This window comes from Anser anser, assembly GCF_964211835.1.
Source record: "Anser anser genome assembly, chromosome: W".
In the NCBI taxonomy this organism is placed as follows: Eukaryota; Metazoa; Chordata; class Aves; order Anseriformes; family Anatidae; genus Anser; species Anser anser.
In genome coordinates this window covers 14,546,250-14,567,367 of record NC_139731.1, presented here as the reverse complement: position 1 = coordinate 14,567,367, position 21,118 = coordinate 14,546,250, and the positions used below count along the sequence as shown (strand labels likewise).

The window sequence follows — 21,118 nt, the reverse complement described above, 5'->3', positions numbered from 1 at the left end:
AAAAATCTTAACGTTGAGGTTTATTAGATTATGGAACACTCTTCCCAGAGGATGTGGTTCAAGCTCCATTACTAGTCCCTTAAAATTAGACTGGATAAAATAACAAAATGTACTGGAGGGAACACTTTTGCATGGGTAGGGGATGAACGCGGTTACCTAACCCATCTTCTCATTTCACTTGCTTCCATGATTCATTTCCTGAAAGACTGCTTCCAAAATGTGTTAGTGACATCACAGCCTCAGCCTCCTCAGACATGTTGGTGCTTCTTGGTAGTGCAGATTTCAGATAGAGTTTATTTGGAGATAAAATTAAAAAAAAAACAAAAAAAACTCAGTTATGCAGGGCTCCGTGGCAAGAGTCACAGTTTTCGGTACAGCCAGGTTAAAAATTAAAAAAATGCAGAGTGAGGGAAAGCCTTTCAGTCATGAAATAATGTAAACTCGTGCTCTGCTGCCTCTTTCCAGTAGCTCCAACGGCTCAGCTGCTCCTTGCAGCTTCCCCAAGCTGTGGCAGCATTGCTGGGAACCATAGGGGAGGAAGGAGACGGGCAAAAATCAGGTGCCGGGGATGCTTTTTAAAAAAAACCAACGTGCACACACACACCTGGGCTATTGCTGGAGAGGCGTGATGAGGTGAGGGGCAGGCAGCAGAATTTGCGTTTCAGATCTTGGCTTAACAGAAATCACTGCCTTCTGCCTTTCTTGGCAAGTAGGATGAAATACTTGTCCCGTTTAGGATAACGTTATTAGGTATGCAAAACCTCAAGCAAACAAGCTGCATTCAGTCGTGTGTTTCAATGAGCCAGTCTCGTTAGTTCTGTTGCACCGATTTGATGCGAAAATAACTTATTTTTAAAACAGCTTCCCAAATGGTTTTTTAAGAGCACTTCGAAGATGTCACCCAAAACACGCTTTCAGTCTTTTTATAGCAATGGAGTCATTTTCGTATAGAATTTAGGAATTTAACACCACCTGAAAAAAGGCTATGGGAATCCGCTCAGTAAATTGGTGAGAGGAGTGTGACTTTGGTCTTGCACAGGGCTTTATGCCTAGGACTACGTGATAGTTCCGGGTCAGGACAGGTTTTTAAGCCTCAGTGTGCTGTTTCGACTGATCACATTTACTCTGATATATGTGCTTTTGCAATCCCAATATCCCAAGCAGAATGGGCTGGACGTAGCTGTTGTCTCAAAACGCTTAACAGCACTGCAGGCATGCTTTCAAATTAGTATCACCCACGCGTGAACTCTTGCTGCAGCCTGCTGATGACTTAAAAACAAGCTAGCCTACCTGTATTTAAAATGTGAATTTATTTTGCCAGTCTCCCACAAACTAACCTTTCATGCTGGCTTTAAAATGTCTGTCCTTCTGTGTTGCAAGCTAACCTGTATTAATTCAGTTAGTCATACGCCAGACAGTAGAGAGCAGGAAAAATATTGCTGAAAATTAAAAAAAAAAAAAAAAAGACATGTGCATTACCTTGGTATAATGTTTAAAAAAAATCTATCATAAAACTAACAAAAAAACAAACTTGTGTCAGCTGAAGTCAAGAAAAAAAGATATTGCAATATTTAGGAATTGCAATTTTTATGCTTCTGAGTTTTTATAATTTTCCTGCCTACAAATCTAGTGCAATCAGATCCACTTTGTCAGTCTGAGCTTGTAGGTTGTGTTTACATCAGTGTGTCTGTGTTCGTTATGAGTTTAAGGTTGTTGGAATATTAGCATGCAAGTTTATTAACCATAGAAAAATTATTCCATATTTCCTATATTTTGGCTTTGTTAGTCTCTTACTGTACCGAGTCTTCCAAAAACTTGTAATGGGACTTTTCTAAAACGAGCATAAATGACTATGAGAGCATCAACTCTGTAAGTATACCTGATGTCCCTCACAATTAAGAGTTTAAGCTTCTTAACTAAAGCCCTGAGTTGTTTAAGGATGTGCTTCTAAAACATGAAATGACTTGAGACATAATGTGAGCTCCATCTTCGTGCAGCAGTTGCCTCGCTGATCCAGCCTCTCCCGTTCATGATTCCATGGACCACTTTTTCCTCTCCCATTCGTTATTACATAACATCCCCGTGGCAACTTGAGAAATTGCTTACATGGAAAAGTAATCGTAGGAAAGTATTTATGTATTTTTAGCTTTCTTCTAACACAATGTAGCAGCTGGAAACAAGGACAGGAGCCAGCACAACGTGAACTGCCAGCTCTCTGTGGGCCACCAGAAAGCGTTCATCAGACCACAATGTGAGAATCATTGAATTGACTTAAGAAATGTGACACACATAATAAACATTTAAAAAAAAAAAAGAAAAAAAAGAAAGATAAAAAAAGAAAACCTCTCAAGTTCCCAGAGCGGCTGCTTGGTCATAATAAGGGTGAAATGCTAATTGCAGTGGTTTTGAATGATACTTCATTCGCTAGTTTTGGTGGAAGAAGTTCATGATGGTATCGAGGTATGGAGCTAGGGCTTGATCTGCAGACTCCTGGAACAGGGATAGTCAAAATCACGGAATGGTTGGAGTTTGGAAGGGGTCCTTCAAGATCCCCAGGTCCAACCCCTGCAGTGGGCAGGGACACCTCCTGTGAGGTCAGGTTGTGTCTTCCGTTTTGGAACGAAGGAGCAGGTTTGTAAATTTTGGAAATGTTAAAATGACAGTAAGAGATCAAGATATTTCGAAGCTTCGTGGTCAAAATTCTTACTTTTTTCTCTTTGCCTTCGTTATCTTTGCTCTCAAAAGCAGCCTGGGGTTGCCACGTTAATCTGGGGCCGCTCATGGAGAAGTCTTTGTGGGTGAAGCTTGGCACTCAACGAAAGAGTTTCAAAAGCAATCATATTCATTGACAGGATGATAATGTATGTAATGAGTATGACTGCATTTTGCAACTCTTATTTAAAAAAAAAAAAAACCTTTTTCCAGAAAAACGCTTTGAAATAAGTAACATATTTCCTCCGTGTTAATTTAATGCTCTCAGAGAGCTCATAGGTCTTCATACTGAATTTGGAATAAGGTGTATTTTGTTCAAGAAGGGCAAGTGGTCCAACATATATCCCAAGAGAGCTCACAAATTAGGTATAGCTCGCAGTTTGTTGATATGCTAACTTAAAATAATTGTATGCATTGCTAGAAGTTGGCTATTAATTTCGATGCTTTTTGCTGAGTACTTTTTTAAGCACTGTCTGTGCTCTTACCTGTCTTTTGGTTTGAAAACCTTCTTCAAAATCAAGCTGTTAAAATTTTCTTTAGTCCCATGAAAGCATAAGTGCATTTAAACTGTTCTCCGAGTAGGTACAAACACGAACCTTATTCATTTCTTCCTGTTTTTGCGTAGCAGAGAGCAGAGCATTAGGCTGAGATTTCTGCCTCGTTCTATTTACATTAAATAATAGTCTGGGGAAAGACAGTTCCTTTTTTTGATGAATGTGTCATAACTTCATTTTGCCATTAAGTGTTGTTCCACAGACTGTCAAACTAGATTAAAATCCCCGTCTTGTTTGCACGGCTATGAAAAGTGTTTCTAGCCATCTTAGAGCAGCTCTTGGGTTCTCTATTGCAAAAGTTGTACCTCGCTCTTAAAATGAGGTTTTCGTTTATCCTGGTAGGAACCACATGAAAATATTGCTTCGTATTGTTCGGTTGTAGCTGTCGGAGATCTCTGAAGGTAGGAGTTGATTTTAGAATCTTGAAAGAAACTCAAAAGGGTTGATTTTGTTGGTTTGTTCGTTTAGGAAATACTTCAGCGACAACTTTGATGGCACCTGAAGTACTGGACTAGGGAGTACTGGACCACTTCTGCTTGCTTTACCTGCTGTGTCTTACACAGAATTGTATGAATAGGGGGAAAAAATATATACGTGGTGTGTAGTTCTGAGGAAGAGAATGGAAAATGGAGCTGTTCATTCTGCTTTTGAAACTAAAAGCACCGTGTTCCCTCTTCTCAAAGGACCTCCGTATTTGCCAGGAATAATTGGCAAAATGTTAATGTTGCTCTAATTGACCAAAAAAATATATAATCCAGTAATGTGGTTCCCCGTGGAAATGAGTAAACAAATAAAGCTGTTAGAGAATGGCGATTAAAAATGGATTACAAATATTTTGCAGGAAATGGTAAATTGGGTACATGAAATGTATACCTAAAAGTTGAAGGGTGTTTCAAGGTTACAGGTTAACTTCATCAGGGTTATAACTGGCACCAGAAAGGCAGTATTTGGTCATGCAGAGCTTTTTCAGTGTTTATGTAACTTAAATTTGAAATTTGCATAAATGGAAAAAAAGACACAAGTGTAGCAATGTGATACTTCAAATATCGAGAGCATTCAGAAGTAGGAGCATCGACTGTTAAGTCTCTTACCTGTTTAGCACCTTAATCTGCTAAACTTAATCGTGATCAGAAGTAGTGTTTGCCTTAGAAATGTCTCAAGGTGAGTAGAATTGGGTACTCCAACCAACACGTAGCACCTAATCTGACGTCGCATTTTGGAACCGAAATGCGGCTTAGCATGGGATTGATTTTCTGGAGGGCTGCACTTGCCAGCAAGAGACAGAACTTCAAGAGGTGACTTGGGTCATATATCAACGTGCAGATCCCTCTCGGTCATAATGACCTCATTCTCCCTGGTGGAAGATTCAGCTTACTTGGCAGTGCTTTGGCCGTCTCCCTCTTTTCCTAAATATTGAGGAAAGGTGTAGTAATGGCAGATGCCAACCACAGAAGGGTGGGGCGGTGGAAAACTGAAAAGCTGGCTTAGTTGAGAGTTATACAAAACTTGGAGAAGAAGTGTGCTAAATTTGAATTCATTTAACAAATGACAATGATAAATATATGGTAAATATATAGGGTTTTTTGGTTTGTTTTTGATCTCTTCATGAATTGCTTCGCATGTTACATATCTGGAGAAATCACGAGTTGAAAAGCGAACTTTATGGTCAACATTTTTGTTTGGCCTCCTTCTGATTTGAGGACAATAGAACAAAAACGTGGTCATAAAGGGCTATTAAAGCAACATGAAATTTTTAAGAGAAGGCTCTAATTATAGTGCTTTTTATTATAAGAAGTCCTCCAAGCTGCTTAACAGTGAATAGCATTAGTTCCTTTGTCTTTGACATGACAGTAATTGCCTTGCAACTGTGTTGGTGAAGGGGGTGTTGGTTTATTACAAAATCTGACTATATAATTGTATTTGAGAAAAAAATATTTGGCTGTTTTGAAATTTTGTAGGGCTAAGAGCACTTGAAGTTCTTTTATGTTTTCCATTCAAATAGCTTACAAGTTTTTGTCCTGTGCAACTTGAATCTGGAAGAGTAGGAGATTGGAAACTCAACCACTTTAATTTTTCTTTCTGTAAGAAAGTACGTTATAATTAATTTTGACTTTTGACATGAATGAAAAATAAGAATTCTCAAGTCGAGATTATTTCCTGTTGTTGAGCTGTGTACTTAAAGACTTTGACTCAGTAAGGCTCTACTTATTTGATGAAATGATCCGAACCTGCCATAAAATTCCAAGAAACGCGTTAAGCGGGCGTTTGGTGATAAATTTAATCCAATGTGTCTGAGAGGGGCTGCTCCTTATCACAAGGGAATGTCCCAGGAGCCCAGACCTGATGAAGGTAGGAGCCCTGGTTGAAGCTGAATTTCTCATGTACGACCACAGTCATGGGGGATAATTCTGTGCTTTTCCCTGATTATTTTTTTTTCCCCATTGTCTGCAGCATTGCTACTTCAGTTTTGGTGCTTCTCTTCTTTTCCCCTGTGTAATTCAGCCTCGTGAATTACATGCATTTTGGGCTCAAACATCAAAGTTTAAACGGTACAACAATGAGAGATTAAATGAGCTGCCTTCAGGTGCAGCCTTAATACTGGAGCTGTGTATGTACCATATATATTCATCTAGATAAAGGGGGGGGGGGTTTAACACACATTTTTACTGTAGTTATTAAGCAAATAACTGAGCTGGTATGGAATAATTAGCTATTTGCATCTTCGTACCTAATAAACGTTTGCAGGTGTAAAATAAACGGAGCTTTGGGGCTTTGTTAGATGTGTATTGTTGAGCTGCACATGTATCCGTTGTGTATCGCTGCAGTTGTGAGATAAGCACAAAGGACTCGATCTGGATGTTCTCTTTTAAGCAGTGTTAGTATTTGTTACTGTCTCGTGCCTAAAATGCTGAGGTTATGAAAATTAGAATACATCAGAAAAATGCTGCATAACACAGCAAGCCATTTTTATTAAAGGGGCAATGTACAAGCTCCTTTTCCTCTCAGTATATTTGCATTTTCAGGGGTGCTACGTGAATCCTTCAGCCAGGGGCTGCTTTGTGTTTAAGGTTCACCCATTCAAATACACACTCCTGTTTCACGTCTCTTCTGCGCGCCTTTTCACGTCTTCCTGTGACTTAATTTTCTTGAACTTCCAGTAGCCTTTCCATTGAAATTTTCAATGATCTTTCAATTCCTGCCTCTCTGTGGCCAGTGCTGTGAAATTTTCATTTTGAGAAATCGGGTAGCCAGGACTTGTTCTCATGGTACAGGGGCGAAGCGTTTTTTAATTCTTCCATGAACCTGTGTGTCAGATACTTCTCTCTAAGGGGGGGTTTGTTCGTTAAAACTTGAACACGCATAACGTTGTTTATCCCTTTTGCCTTTTTCTCTGCAGCTGGCCTGTGGACAGTCTTCACGTTAGGTGGAGTGGGGAGTAAACCAACGCCGCAGCTGGAGCAGTGCTCCCCTCTAGCTAATCAGAGTCTGTTGCTTCTCCTGGTCTTAGCTAATCTGACTGATGCTCCGGATACACCGAACCCCTACAGGCAAGCTATTATGTCCTTCAAGAACACCCAAGGTTTGTATGTTCTTACTTCTAAGCATGAAGTGATGAAAAAGAAGCATTAAGTTGCTGTAACTACTTGGAGATTCCCCTTACAAAATTTATTTTCTGTCTAGCAAGCAAATGTAACGCTACGTTTTCCTCTGGGATTTTTGAGGTGGAGTTGCCCAGCTGCTGAAGCTTAATTGAAGGGGTAGAGTAAGGAGGATGCTCTTTCCTTCAGACTAGATGAATTCAAGGAAGCTTCATAATTTCAGAAGACACAAAGCTGACTCATAAGTAGGCCAGTTATCCGAGAGTCTGGAGGAGTCTCCTAAAACTCTACAGCACTTGGAGAAATTCTGGTTAGCTGGCGTCACGCCCCTTAGAACTGAGATACGCAGTTGAATTTCTAATTGTGTTGCTCACTTCTTGTACTTTAAGTCTGAAGAGAAATTGGTGAAATGTAAACACTTCTATGAGGCTTCTGTACAGAAAGTTTCAGACTCGTTATAGCGCCTGCCAGGTTTTTGAGAAGGTTGGTTCCAGGATGTTTGTCAGGTCAAAGACAGAGCTCAGCCACTGCATGGTGACCTGTGAAGAACTCAGAAATATTTATATGGCTTCACTTTAACCATTGAGTTTTAAGCAGATTGAGCCCTAAATTCATTCACCTTTACATACGATTTTTTTTTCAAGTTATTAGGATGTAGAATTGTTCACATAAGAAGAATTCTTAGTCCTAACGTGCCCCTTTGACCTACTGGATATTTTTTACTGGCAACTGAGATTAAATTTTTGATCAAGGGTGTTGCTTTTTTATTTAACCCAAACGTCTGAAAACTTATACGAATATTTTCTTTTGGTTAACTTTGTTCAGTGTCATCAATAACTAGTGGTTTGTTTCATTGAAAACATACTTTTATGATTTAAAAATTGCTTTCCCCTTCCAGAGGGGGCGGGCACTTTGTCAAAATAAGTGGCAAGTGCCACATACTTCCCTGAGTTGGAAGCTATTTAGAAAGCTTTGCCGAGAGTATGCACTGAAAAGAAAGGGGAGGTGGGACACCCACACTTCAGGGGGTGTAGGCAGTGTTCATGCTTCTCGGTGTTTTCCATGGTGTGATATCTGACAGGTCTTTCAGGCTTGGTGTAAAAAGAAGGTTCAGACGACGTGCAGTAGTTGCTGGCTATCGTAATACTAGTCGGTTATAGAAATGGTTGTAAAAAAGCAGGTTTTGAAATTGGCATCTCTTTTTCCCCCTTCTTCGTCTCCTAAAAATCTACTCTGTCCACAAATGGCTGTTCGGGAGCAGTAGTGTTGTCACACAGTTTTCTACAGCAGAACTTTCCGAAATGAATGCATTTTTAAGAAGCAATAAACAATTCAGAAATCTGTAGTCTGTCGCTGCAGAAACTAGGGAATTTTAGTTAAATCCTTCAACTTCGGATGTCTTGTTTATAGAAATACTGCAAGTTTTAAGTCCAGACTTGTCGAATGCTTGAGTACCCAAACTGCTATTGTTCCCAAAATATCCTCCTGCCACGAAATTTCTGTAGCTTTTCCATATGCTTAGCTTGTTTATGTGCTCAGAAAAGATAGGCTTTGTATCCAGTTGCCAAGATGCTGGCGTAAATCAGCCCAAAAAGGCAGACTCGTCCCACTTCATGTGTCATCGCAGAAGATGCATGTTTTCGACGAGTGTTTCTGAGTAGAGCTGGACAGGAGCAGGTTTTAAACAAATTTCTGCGAAGGTTCTTGAGAGCTGAGCTCTTCCGCCCTGGAACAAAACTTTTCACTCTCAAAGGTGTTTTGTGAAGAAAGCAAAGGCGAAATCTCTGACTTGGGGAGATCGGGAGGCTGAGTAAGGACATGAATCTGGCTTTCTGACATGCTGTATGAGTGCATTGACTGTCAGACTTGTTTTTTCCATTTCCTCTGGAAATTCCTGGATGTTGGAGGTGCGTGTTGATGGAAGTTGTTGTCGAAGCTGGTAAAGCTACTTGTGAAAAGCAGAAAACCGTTTTGTTCTCACTTACAGCTCTGCCCCGAATTATATTGTGAATATGAACAATCTAATGTTAGTTTAGGTGGTGGTAAACTATGCTACAGGGTGTTTTAAATTATTGTAATTAGCCCATAGGGTTATGACCATCAGTGGTAAGGGTGGCTTTTGTTTCCTCCTCGCTCTGGTATCTGTACGAAATATTCCACCCAGAGGATTTTATAGAACTAACAGGTTACCGGTGACCTGCATGGTAAATATATTTGCTAACAATTATTTTTGATTTCTTTATTTCAGATAGCAGTGCTTTTTCGTCATCAAATCCGCACGCTTTCCAGATAAATTTTAACAGTTTGTACACGGCTTTGTGTGAGCAGCAGAAATCTGACCAAGCGACTCTGCTTTTATACATGCTTCTGCATCAAAATGGCAATGTACGGACATATGTGTTGGCACGAACGGACATAGAAAATCTTGTAAGTATCGTTCTCCTTGCCCTGCACTCCTTGCGAGGCGTTGGTCCTGGAAGCTTGGGTGTCATCAGCTGCCAGTGTCCCCCGTTTTATTGTGGGGGCGATAGGATGCCGTGGCAGCGCTGGTTCTGGATTGCTTACCCCTCCTGGCTCACTCCATTAGGCCATCTCAGAAGTATTGCAATAAACAGGTGACCGAAGTAAAAAATAATATAAAAAATAATAACGATAAGGCTAAGCTGTCTTGCCTCTTTCTCAGTGCCACCATTAGTCTGACCCAGGTCAACTGTGCTGACCTCTAAGCATACAAATGGCTTCCAGGGTTGACCTGAATCTGAAACTCAAGGCCTACTTGGTAGGTTTTATGAAAATGCAACTGTAGCGACCTTTTGGCTGCTTTAAATAGGATTGTGGTTAATAGCCAATATAGCAGACACCTGCTACAGTTTTTTGTAGGTTATAAATTAGCTTCTGCTCCCTGCCATGTTTAGTGATGTCGCAAACCACTGGAACAAACCTTACTTATTAAATAGCATTCCTTTAATAAGATAATGGCTGTCTAGGGGAATTGGGAACAGAATAGAGGACCTTTTCCATTTTAATACGTGAAATCCTGCCAGATAATTAGATCCCATGCCTGTTTGATGGCAGATACGGAATGCGTTTGGTCTTAATCCAAGTTCTAGCAGATGTATTGCTAAAAATCAGAGTTGATAGACACCACTGTTGGCAAACTCAGGCAGGACGGTTGATACCGAATTGATGATTCAAAACTGAACTCCTGTGTAGTCTGCAGATTATCTAGGGGTGGAGTTGAGTCATTTTGTATGAATTCTGTCAACAAATCATCATATTTAATTCTCTCGGCTGTTGAATGTAGCACGTCAGGTTTCACAGCTGCTAAACATATCAATTTGCTCTAGAGAGGCAAAGGTTAGGTCTGTGCACTGCTTTGTAAGTGTGGTATTTGATATATTATAAAGCTTCCAGAAGCAGCACGAGGTGTGTGTGTTAAAACAGCTCAAGATGCAGGTACTCAGATGCTCGGCAATGTGCGAGATTCGATCAGTTACCTTTCCTCCCCCCCATCAAAAAAAAAAAAAAATCAGAAAACCGTGGAAAATTACTGTCAATATTAAACGCTTTACTTTCTGGCGAAAGCTATGAAAGCTGAGAAAAGCATAACTGAAATGTCAGTGGCACGCTTGGGTTTTCCTACAGAAACGTGAAGCTGTCTGCTCTGTCTCGTGGCTATCCTAGCCTTCACGTTGCTCTTCGTGCAGCCTGGTGCTTCTTGTTACTGACACACCGCTGCCATCTTTTACAACCTGGTATTTTTATTTTTTTATTTTTTTTTTCAGTGGACTAGTAAGGACGAGCTGTAGCAGGCAATTGAGAGGAGCGGTTTCAATTGCTTTATTACATGGGCTGAGCCAGACGCAAAAGGGATTGGGGCTGGGGAGGTTCCTGGGCAAAGAAATCATGGTCTCCCATTACAACCCTGCAGTTAAAAAAAAAAAAAAAAAAAATGGAAAGAGTGTATAGAAATGTGTATATATGTGTGTATATATATGTGGGCTCTTCATACAGTGCCAGCTGAGTGAAGTAAAAGGGGCTGTGACGTACGAGAGCAGGTCGGCATTCAGCTGAGCTCTCACCTTATTGTAGGGGTTCTGGAGGTTGTTCCTTTTTCCTTTCATTCAACACATTACAACGTTTATTGTCCTGTTTTTTTTTTTTTGTTTGATTGTTTGGGGGTTTTCTATACGTTCTGGGTTTGGTGCCCAGGAAGCATCGCTAGCAGATGTTCTTCGGCATTTCCTAGGGTGGTTTTTTTTTTTTTTGAGCTTTATTTGCTCTTTTGTAACTTCAGTTTAATTTGTAAATTGATTCAGGGTGTTTTTGTTAAATGTTATAATAGATTGTTTCTGCTTGCATCCTGACTTGCGTATAAATCCACCTCTGTCATTGGCATGTAGATACCTTTGTTTTCTTGCTTTATCATTGATAATGCAACGTATCTTTTTTTTTTTTCTTATAGCAGCCTTTTTTCTTGTAATAGCAGTTTGGTAGAATGAATAGGATATGTCTCCCATAGCTTATAGCAAGTCACTTTGTATAATTTCATAAAACACTTGGTTTAAATGTCTGATGCTATTAGGGATGTTCATGTCCGGAATTTGGCTACGAAATTAAACGTGCTTGCGAAGATTCTCCAGGAAGCGGTGGGACTGGTGAAATAGGGGCCAATTAAGGCATTTTTTCATAAGCATAGTGTCATGGTTTGTGGATGGGAAAATGTCGAGCCTTTTCCTGTTTGTAGGAGCAGTTTACATATGCAGTGCCAGGGGAATATCTACTCGTAAGAAACAAGCTATTCCTATTAAATATGTCTTGCTTTGGCTGCTGACCTATACGTTTTACTGTTGCTTAACACAACTGGATTGAAATAATGCATAAGGTGATGACATTAACTGATGGTACATCATTTATTTTTTTTTTCCAGTGGCATAAATTTGTTTAAGTGAGGCACCGGTGTTGTGTTTCATTGTATACTAAAGAAAAGCTATTTTAAAACTCTTTGCTTGGGAAACTGTTCCTGACCTCTTGACTGAACACAGCACCTGCAGTTTACAGCATCTGTTTTTACCTGCCCCATGTTTTGGGGATTTAAAAGTAATTTTTTAATGGTGGCTATACCTTACTGGTTAAAAGCTCCTCCTGGAGAAGGAGTGTTAATAATAATCCAATAATGATACTTTAATGGCTCTGAACAAAAGGGCCCGCGGTACAAATAGAAGTGGTTATTGTATGCTTTTTTTCTTGCAGTTTCATTCAGAAATCATTCATTGGAGGGTGTGGCTGCACATTCAGAAGATCAGGGTATGCCAAGGCTTTTTGAATAGAGTTGCATCACTGTAGTTTTTCTTTAAAAAATAAAAAAATAAAAAAAAAGGAAAAAAAAAAGAAAAACACTTATTTGCATGAATGTTCCTGGATGTAGCCCTCATCTGTTTGGAAAAATGGGCTAGGGAAGTTTTCTGTTAGCCACAAGAGTGAGTATGTTGCATCAAGCATGACTAATGCAGGGTCTTCCCAGTACGTGGCTAACCCATGCCAGTGCGTAAGAAGATAGATATAAAAGTTATAATGTCCACGTATAACATAAAAACGTGGAAGTGCATTTTGGTTACAATTCTTGATGAATTTTAATGCAACTAAAACTCTAATTCAGTCTCGCGTCCTAACTCTTTTTTATTTAAATGGTGGTTTGCTGAATAGCTTTTGACCGGCACTGCTTGTCCTAAAGGAATGTGTACCTCAGCAATCAGTATACGAAGGAAGAAGTGCCTGGAGGAGGAGGAACGTAGAAACTGTATGCGTTGATTTGGTTTCCACCTGGACATGGCACGGAGAATTTGCCATTTGCCTCCTTCAGTTTGGTCCCGTAGGTAGGATGGGTGAGGGAAGCCTGAAAGAGCGGTGGAAAGGAATGTACTGCGTGAGGCAGTCTATTCAGTGTAAAAATGAACGGAGGATTATTTTAGAGCTGCCTAAGAATCTAAGAAGGTGTTCCACTGCTTACCTCCGCAGAGGCTTTCGTTTTTCTCCCTGTGAAGGCAAGTTGTAAATGCGCTTCTTGAGTAGTCTTATATTGTTTCCTCCTCTGTGCAGCTCACCATCATGCTTGCACTTGGAAATGGTGTTGAGCTTATGGAACGCAAAGCTACATACGGTATAAATATTTCAGTTGGAGATAGTGGGAGCGATGGGCTAATGCAGTGATGTTTGTCTCCCATCTCCCCCACCCAACGAAAGGAATGTGTGTTTCTGCCACACGCCAAGCACATGCTCTAGGGACACGCTGTCTTTGCGTTCGTCTCAAGACCTATATTCACAAAACACAAAAATATCGCCTCCAGTTTTAACTGAAGAGAGATGTTTGGGAAGGATCCTTTGAAAACGTGAAGGGAGGAAGTTAGCAATGTGTAAATATTTTTTTTCCCTCCGCTTCTGCTGTGGTATTGTCTTGACCCTGGCTAAAGCATCTGTCAAAAGGCTTCGTGGCCTGCAGCACTTACCTCGGTCTCGTAGGTTTTAATAGAAACTGTCGTGTGTTTAATATGTTCCAACTGCTTTGGGACTTGTTGATTGTAACAGAACATTCTGGTAATTTCAGAGGCTCATGCACCACTAGGAGTCCTGGCCTGTCACCAGAATAGGTTTCACATGACTTGTTTTGAAAAACAGCGAAGTCTTTAGGTGTCTAGAATCTTCTTGGAATGAATTCTGCATCTCATTCCCTATCTTGGAATTAGGAGTTTTCTCAAGTTCCTTTTTCCAGGGTATTCTGTGATTTAGGCCTATTCCTGCAGCGTGGGGAAGCCACGTTGTACCGAGCCAGTGGAAAGCTCATTTTCAGTTGGTAAGAGGACAATGTTTGCATCTGGATTAACTTTAGACTAGCATTCAGGTATGCTTGCAGTTGCAATGAAATCTCGTTTTCATTATTGTTGCAAGACTTTGGCTTAAGCTGTTCATCCTGGTGGAAATGTTGCAAGACCTTGGGCTGAACTCTCGTCGTAATGTCAGTTCTCTTTGGCTGCGTATTGTCTAGAATTGGAAAAACAGGCCTTTTCTAGTCTTAACCCAACCCAAACTGGTTCTTTTCTGGGATTAGCTCCACACACCAAAATGGGATCTGAATTTCAGGTCTTAAAATGACCCTGTGCACCTCGACTTTAATGTGCCTGGCTGTATTTCATGAGGAAAGTCATTTCAGACCAGGCCTGTGCTAGCAGAAATGGTTAGAAACAATTGTTTTCCTGTCTGAACTGCTGAAAATCTTGTTTAATAATTTTATTTTCCCATAGTCTAGGAGGGAACTAAAGCTTTCAGAGCCTACAGTAACTAGTATGGCTGGAAATCTCATTTATTAGGAATTGAAATTCCACGTCTCACCACAAGAAAGAATTTGTTTAGACACTCTTGTGGAGACAGAATAAAACAGATGGAAGGTGTTTGAACTCTCTACGTCACCACTTAGGGGTGGTTATTTCAAGAGGGAGAAATTGCTACGTTATTGTTAAGGGCAGAGTGATACATGGGAGGTTTAGAGTCTCCTCTGTTTATTGTCTGAGGTATTTGAAAGACTAAACTAATGCACACGTTTTTCCTTCCCTAAAGGTTCTGCCAATTCTTGAGATTCTGTATCACGTTGAAGAAAGGAATTCACACCATGTTTACATGGCTCTTATAATTTTGCTAATCCTTACAGAGGATGATGGCTTCAACCGATCCATTCATGAAGTGGTGAGTTGTTTTAGTAAATAATTCTTCAGACCTAAAAATTGCTTAAATCTTTATTTACAAAGGTGCATCTGTATATCTCTTTTCTTGGCAGACAGTGTTTATGGGTTGCGTGTGTTCATCCAGATTTGATGACATGTATGTATTTCTTTTTTAAGGACTAATAAACAACAGTTAGTCTTTTCAGAACATTCCTTACTGATGTGAAGCAACGTGCTCCTGCTCCGTTTCGCAAAGGAGATGCCGCATATACCTCCTTTTCTGTCTTTTTCTGTGTTTCCTGTCACAGGTTAGCATAGTGATAGTGTTAGCGTACATGAAAACACATAATCCACAAAGTGATTATATGAAGGTGCTTTATTAGGCGCTGGGAGTTAGGGGCATGCCTGCCCAAATCTAACTTCATCTGATTTGTTCACTCAGTTCTCTTTTGTCTCTTAAAATATTACATATGCATTAAGTTTCACAACACATCTATGCATATTCATTTCCTAGCTCCGCCTAGCCCCGCTTCGTATGCTAATTATCTTATCAGTCCTTCTGCGCTTGCGTATTACTCTCTGGTGGTCATCCGAGTGGTCATCGGGATGAAGTAAGATGTCTTCATCAGAGTTGAACTTTTTAACCTTTTCTTCTCACGCATGCTCTCTGAGCCCTTGGTCTCAGTCCAAACCGCAAGGTTGGTTTGATCCAGTTCCCAGGGTCCAAGAGGCCCCAGTTATCTAGATGTCTTGCAAATTGAGCATTCTTTTAGTTCTCCTTACTCCTCATCATGAATCGGTGCATTCTCTCATGCTATCCTTGCACATATATTTTGTGTCTTCCAAGCGCAGCCCCGGAACAGTACATCGCAAATGTAACACATATTAAGCAATATTGTATATTTCATCTTCTATTATCAACATTTCCCCCCTTTGAAAGTATTTTACTCCTTTCGAGGAGGACAAATGCTTTCACTAACTAACTAAAATGTTTTACACTCAGTGCTCACCAGTAACATAATCAAGGAAAATTACAACATTAGGAATCAAGAAAATTACAAAGATTAGGATTGTCACAACATTTTATAAGTCCACCGCTTCTGCTTTATGTTACATTCGCTCTTCTGGTTGGGTTCACTTGATCTGGAACCGATTTTGTCTATTCGGTTTTCATTCCATTTTGCCTCCTGGGTTCCTCAGATTGTTTCTCTGAAATCCGAAGTTGTTATATGCTGGTGGAGGGTATTGCAGATGTGGTTCCATATGCTGAGCAATGGTTTGCATCACTGTCCAGTTCCAGGTTGTCTTCCTTAGAATCAGACTTTTCAGCATTATAAATGTTAACCAAATTAGTACCCCTACAATCACTAATATAATTATCGTCTCCAGTAAGGACTTAACCCAATTACTAATATTCCATCCACTAAAACTTTTATCCAACCGGCTTGTTGTCATATCTTTCTCTTCCTGCTCTGCATCTTGTTCCACTGAAGCCAGTTGTTCTATGACATGTTCTACATCAATAGTCACATTTGAAATGTGGATGCAGCAATGATCAATATGATCTTTTAGAAATCCGCATACTCCATGTTCCTTTAATAACAGTGTATCTAATGCCAATCGATTTTATAGCACTGTTTTAGTTGTAGCTTGTAGTTGGATATTAAGGTCTCTAAAGCCTTCTTTCGTGGCTCTCGCAAGCCTACTCACTTGTCCTGTAAGTTTATAAATCATTTCCCTATTTCGATAAGTAGCTACCTTTGCAAATAGAGATTCTAATGCCCAATTGAATTTTACTCCATCTGAGGGTTCATGCCATATATCTTCATCTGCCCCTTCTTCTAAACTTCTTTTTGCTCTACTAATTTGTAGGGTTTCCAACTTTCCCTTAAAAGGAGACTTTTTCCATATTGGACACAGTGTGGGGAGGGAGTCCTAGAGTTATTTCTTTTACTTCCCTATCTATCGGCAGGTGTGTAGTCCAAGTTCCATCACTGGCTGCCCATACAAATTATCCTGGACTTTGTATGGTACTATAGCTACAATCTACTGCGACTTGACTTGCCTGGCTATTTCTTTCTGAATTGTACTTAATTCCTTGGCTAGCACATCCTGCCCTAAGAGCTATTAATACCGGGGGTAAGTGCTTGATATCTTCATTATTACTGTCGCAAGTATATTCCTTCTCACAGGTCCACCAAGCTACCTTTGTTGACTCTTGTCTACCACTACTGTCAAACCTGGCTTACTGTATAAAACTGATCAGTTCCATTCTGCTTTCCCTGCCATTTAATATACCATGATGTATTCCCTCCATACTGGAATTTCTGCAATAAACTTACTGTCCAAGCACTATCCCACCCTTTCATTCCTTTTGGCTCATTTTTCTCTTGGCATTCCGAAGTAATCTTTTCTCTAGGTCCTTCTACTATACGTAGTTCATCATAATGACACCGTCCCACATTCTTAAATCTGCCTATCATTACGAATTGGTAGTTCTTTTCACATTCAGACCTTGATGTTGGGGGGCTGTTTCCTATAGCATTACGTAACATTTATCCTCTCTAAAATTTTCACTTCTTTACATTGAATTGTTTTATTTCCTTTTACTTGGGGCAGTGGGGAGGTTATTATACCCCACTCAAGCGGGTCCCCTGCTGCTTTTGGAATGGGCATACAAGCAGTAATTCTATCAGTTCCTTTCATTATGGCAAAATCTTTAATCAATCCTACCAGTAAATTCTCTGATGGTTGCCTGTGTGGGATCTGTACCACTTGTGTCCATGGTACCTGGTCCTCCCTTTTTCTTCAAGATCGTTTTTGGTGGGCTACCAATATCCCTTTATCCAATTTCGGATATACCAATATTTCTCTTATCCCATAATCTGTGCTGTTTTCATGTGTTACTATGCACTGGTAGTTTCCTTTGTTGACATTAGTAACACTAAACAGGGTTAGGGTGGTAGCTCCTCTCAGTTGTTGGCCCAATTCTAGGGTTTTACTTACGTACGCCTTCCCCTTCCATCCAGCCTTCAATCCTGTATTGTCCCCGGTTGTGTTTACGTATATTTCCTGGCTCTGTCTGGAGTCATTTATTTTCTCCCAGACCGCCTCTAGAGAGCTAGTTGTTATTCGTTTATCGTCGTGCATTCCACATTCCAAAGTAACATTCTCTCCTCTGAATATTTCCTCTTTGTTATATTTTTCTGGTATTTCTAGGAACCCAATTACAAGGTATTTACACAAAACAATTACCGTTATCGTTACTGCTGTTAAGAACCCCGACATTGTATGGTTATACGTGCCTCATCTGTAGTTTTGTATCTCCGATTGCTCGCACAGACCAAAGTTCAGGAACCTTTTTCACCTGAGTATAATGAATCCAAGCATCCACCCCTTCTACCTTTACAGCTGTAAAAGCAGTCAATAATACTTGATAAGGTCCGGCCCACCGTTCTTTCAGGGGTTCTTCGTTCCAGTTTTTAATGTATACTCGGTCGCCTGGCTGAATGTCGTGGACAGGATTTTCCAGTGACAATGGTCGGTTCCACACCAGAACACTTTGAAGTTGAGCTAAAGTTTTGCCAAGAGACAATACATAATTATAAACATCCTGGTTCCCTGTTATGTGCATATTAGGGTTTGGTTCTGGGGATTCATAAGGCTTTCCATACATAATCTCCTAAGGGCTTACTGACATTCCACTCCTTGGCTTTATCCTTATTCTCAATAAGGCTATAGGCAAAGCTTGCAGCCATTGTATTTTGGCTTCCTGGCAGATTTTACTGATCTGTCCCTTTAGTGTTTGGTTCATCCTTTCTACCTGTTCACTAGATTGGGGTCTCCATGCAGTATGTAAATTTCAAGAAATTCCTGATAGCCGGCTTACGTCTTCAATCACAGATGCAACAAAGCGCGGTCCCCTCTCCGAGGATATTCCTAACGGTACCCCAAACCTCGGAATGATTTCCTGCAATAACCATTTTACTGTCTCTTTAGCTTGATTGGTGCGACAGGGAAGGGCTTCTGGCCATCCGGAAAAGGTGTCAACCCCTACTAACAAATACCTATATCCCCTAGTCCTAGGTAACTCTACAAAATCAACTTGCCAGTAATCTCCTGGTTCTATTCCTACTCTAACTATTCCCATCTCAGCATGTTTTCTTGCTACTGGATTATTTTTCAGACAAATCTCACACTCGGACATTACTGATTTTGCCATTGTTAACATATGTGTAGAGATGTTTTCTCCTCAAGAAACTGGCTGCTCGTGGCTTGGACTGGCGTACACTTCGTTGGGTTAGAAACTGGCTGGATGGCCGGGCCCAAAGAGTTGTGGTGAATGGAGTCAAATCTGGTTGGAGGCCGGTCACTAGTGGTGTCCCCCAGGGCTCAGTGCTGGGGCCAGTCCTCTTCAATATCTTTATCGATGACCTGGATGAGGGGATCGAGTGCACCCTCAGTAAGTTTGCAGATGACACCAAGTTAGGTGCGTGTGTCGATCTGCTCGAGGGCAGGAAGGCTCTGCAGGAGGATCTGGATAGGCTGGACCGATGGGCTGAGGCCAACTGTATGAAGTTCAACAAGGCCAAGTGCCAGGTCCTGCACCTGGGGCGCAACAACCCCAAGCAGAGCTACAGGCTGGGAGATGAGTGGCTGGAAAGCTGCCTGGAAGAGAAGGACCTGGGAGTACTGGTTGATAGTCGGCTGAATATGAGCCAGCAGTGTGCTCAGGTGGCCAAGAAGGCCAACAGCATCCTGGCTTGTATCAGAAGCAGCGTGGCCAGCAGGTCTAGGGAAGTGATTGTCCCCCTGTACTCGGCTCTGGTGAGGCCGCACCTCGAGTACTGTGTTCAGTTTTGGGCCCCTCACTACAAGAAGGACATGGACGTGCTCGAGCGAGTCCAGAGAAGGGCGACCAAGCTGGTGAGGGGTCTGGAGAACAAGTCTTACGAGGAGCGGCTGAGGGAGCTGGGATTGTTCAGCCTGGAGAAGAGGAGGCTCAGGGGCGCCCTCATCGCTCTCTATAGGTACCTTAAAGGAGGCTGTAGGGAGGTGGGGGTTGGTCTGTTCTCCCAGGTGCCTGGTGACAGGACGAGGGGGAATGGGCTAAAGTTGTGCCAGGGGAGGTTTAGGTTGGCTATTAGGAAGAACTTCTTTACCGAAAGGGTTGTTAGGCGTTGGAACGGGCTGCCCAGGGAAGTGGTTGAGTCACCATCCCTGGGGGTCTTTAAGAGACGTTTAGATGTTGAGCTTAGTGATACGGTTTAGCGGAGGACTTGTTAGTGTTAGGTCAGAGGTTGGACTGGGTGATCTTGGAGGTCTCTTCCAACCTAGACGATTCTGTGATTCTGTGAGATAATGCTACGTTTTAAAAATGTTACCGTTGCCTCTGCACCCCAGTGACGCTCATTATGTCTTGTCTGAAGTATTTCTCGCATCACCAAGGGGGGTATTACTACCTGGCCCGTAGCAGTTACATACCATCCATCAGAGTTCTTTCGGGCCTTTAGGAGATTTGCTAATTTCTCATCCTCTGGCGAATATCTGGGTTCCTTGGGAAGATTAAGACGAGTGGGGCCTACCTTGAGTGGTACCAAAGCCATTATATTCCATACCTCCCGAGCAATTTGTCGAGCTGCTCGATCTGCCAGCCGATTCCCTTCTGATATTTTCGAGGTTCCTCCTTGATAGGCTTTACAGTGCATAATAGCCACTTGTTTTGGTTTTTGTACCACATTTATCAAATTTAACACCTCCTCTTGATACCTTATATTGGCCCCTTGTGAGGACAACAGCCCTCTTTCTTTCCATAATGCTCCATGAACACGGACTACTCCAAAGGCATACTTTGAATCTGTCCAAATATTTACTATCTTTTCTTTGCTCAGTTCCAGTGCTCGAGTTAGAGCTATCAGTTCCGCTCGCTGTGCCGACATTCCAGGTGGTAAAGGTGTTGCTTCGATTACTGTCTTCAGGGTTGTTACTGCATACCCTGCATATCGTGTTCCATTCTCCACAAAACTACTACCATCAGTAAAAGTTTCCAGTCATACCTTCCAAGGGGTACATCCTTCGAATCTTCGTGGCTGGCGTGAGTGTTAAGTGGCAGACACTCCAACCAGGACTAGAGGGGCCCTGCTTCCGGCCAGGTAGAGGAGAGGGATAACCGGATTTATTGGACTGTGTGGATCCGATGGCCTGGCACGTTGGAACCACAAGAATACAAAGCTCTAGTGGACACAGGCACACAGTGTACCCTAATGCCATCAGGCTACCAAGGGACAGAACTCATCTGTATCTCTGGAGTAACAGGTGGATCCCAACAGCTAACTGTATTGGAACCTGAAGAGAGTCCAACTGGGAATGAGTGGCGAAAGCACCTCATCGTGACTGGCCCCGAGGCTCCATGCATCCTTGGCATAGACTACCTCAAGAGAGGGTACTTCAAGGATCCAAAAGGGTACCGGTGGGCTTTTGGCATAGCTGCTTTGAGCACAGAGAAGATTAGGCAGCTGTCTACCCTGCCTGGTCTCTC

The 21,118-nt window shown here is 41.5% G+C and overlaps 1 protein-coding gene across 10 annotated transcripts in view; it reads left to right on the top strand.

Moving 5' to 3' along the window:
* LOC310888791 (dymeclin-like) overlaps positions 1-21,118 on the top strand; it is a 105,360-nt gene that overhangs the window by 65,198 nt on the left and 19,044 nt on the right. For 9 of the 10 annotated variants that reach the window (XM_083815871.1, XM_083815870.1, XM_083815868.1 and 6 more), the window contains 3 exons: positions 6,664-6,846; positions 9,114-9,292; positions 14,477-14,602. In XM_083815871.1, coding sequence (XP_083671997.1) covers positions 6,664-6,846; positions 9,114-9,292; positions 14,477-14,602 — 488 coding nt within the window. Of the gene's footprint in view, positions 1-6,663; positions 6,847-9,113; positions 9,293-14,476; positions 14,603-14,693; positions 14,772-21,118 lie in introns of those variants that run through there. The other variant, XM_083815869.1, reaches the window with a different exon arrangement.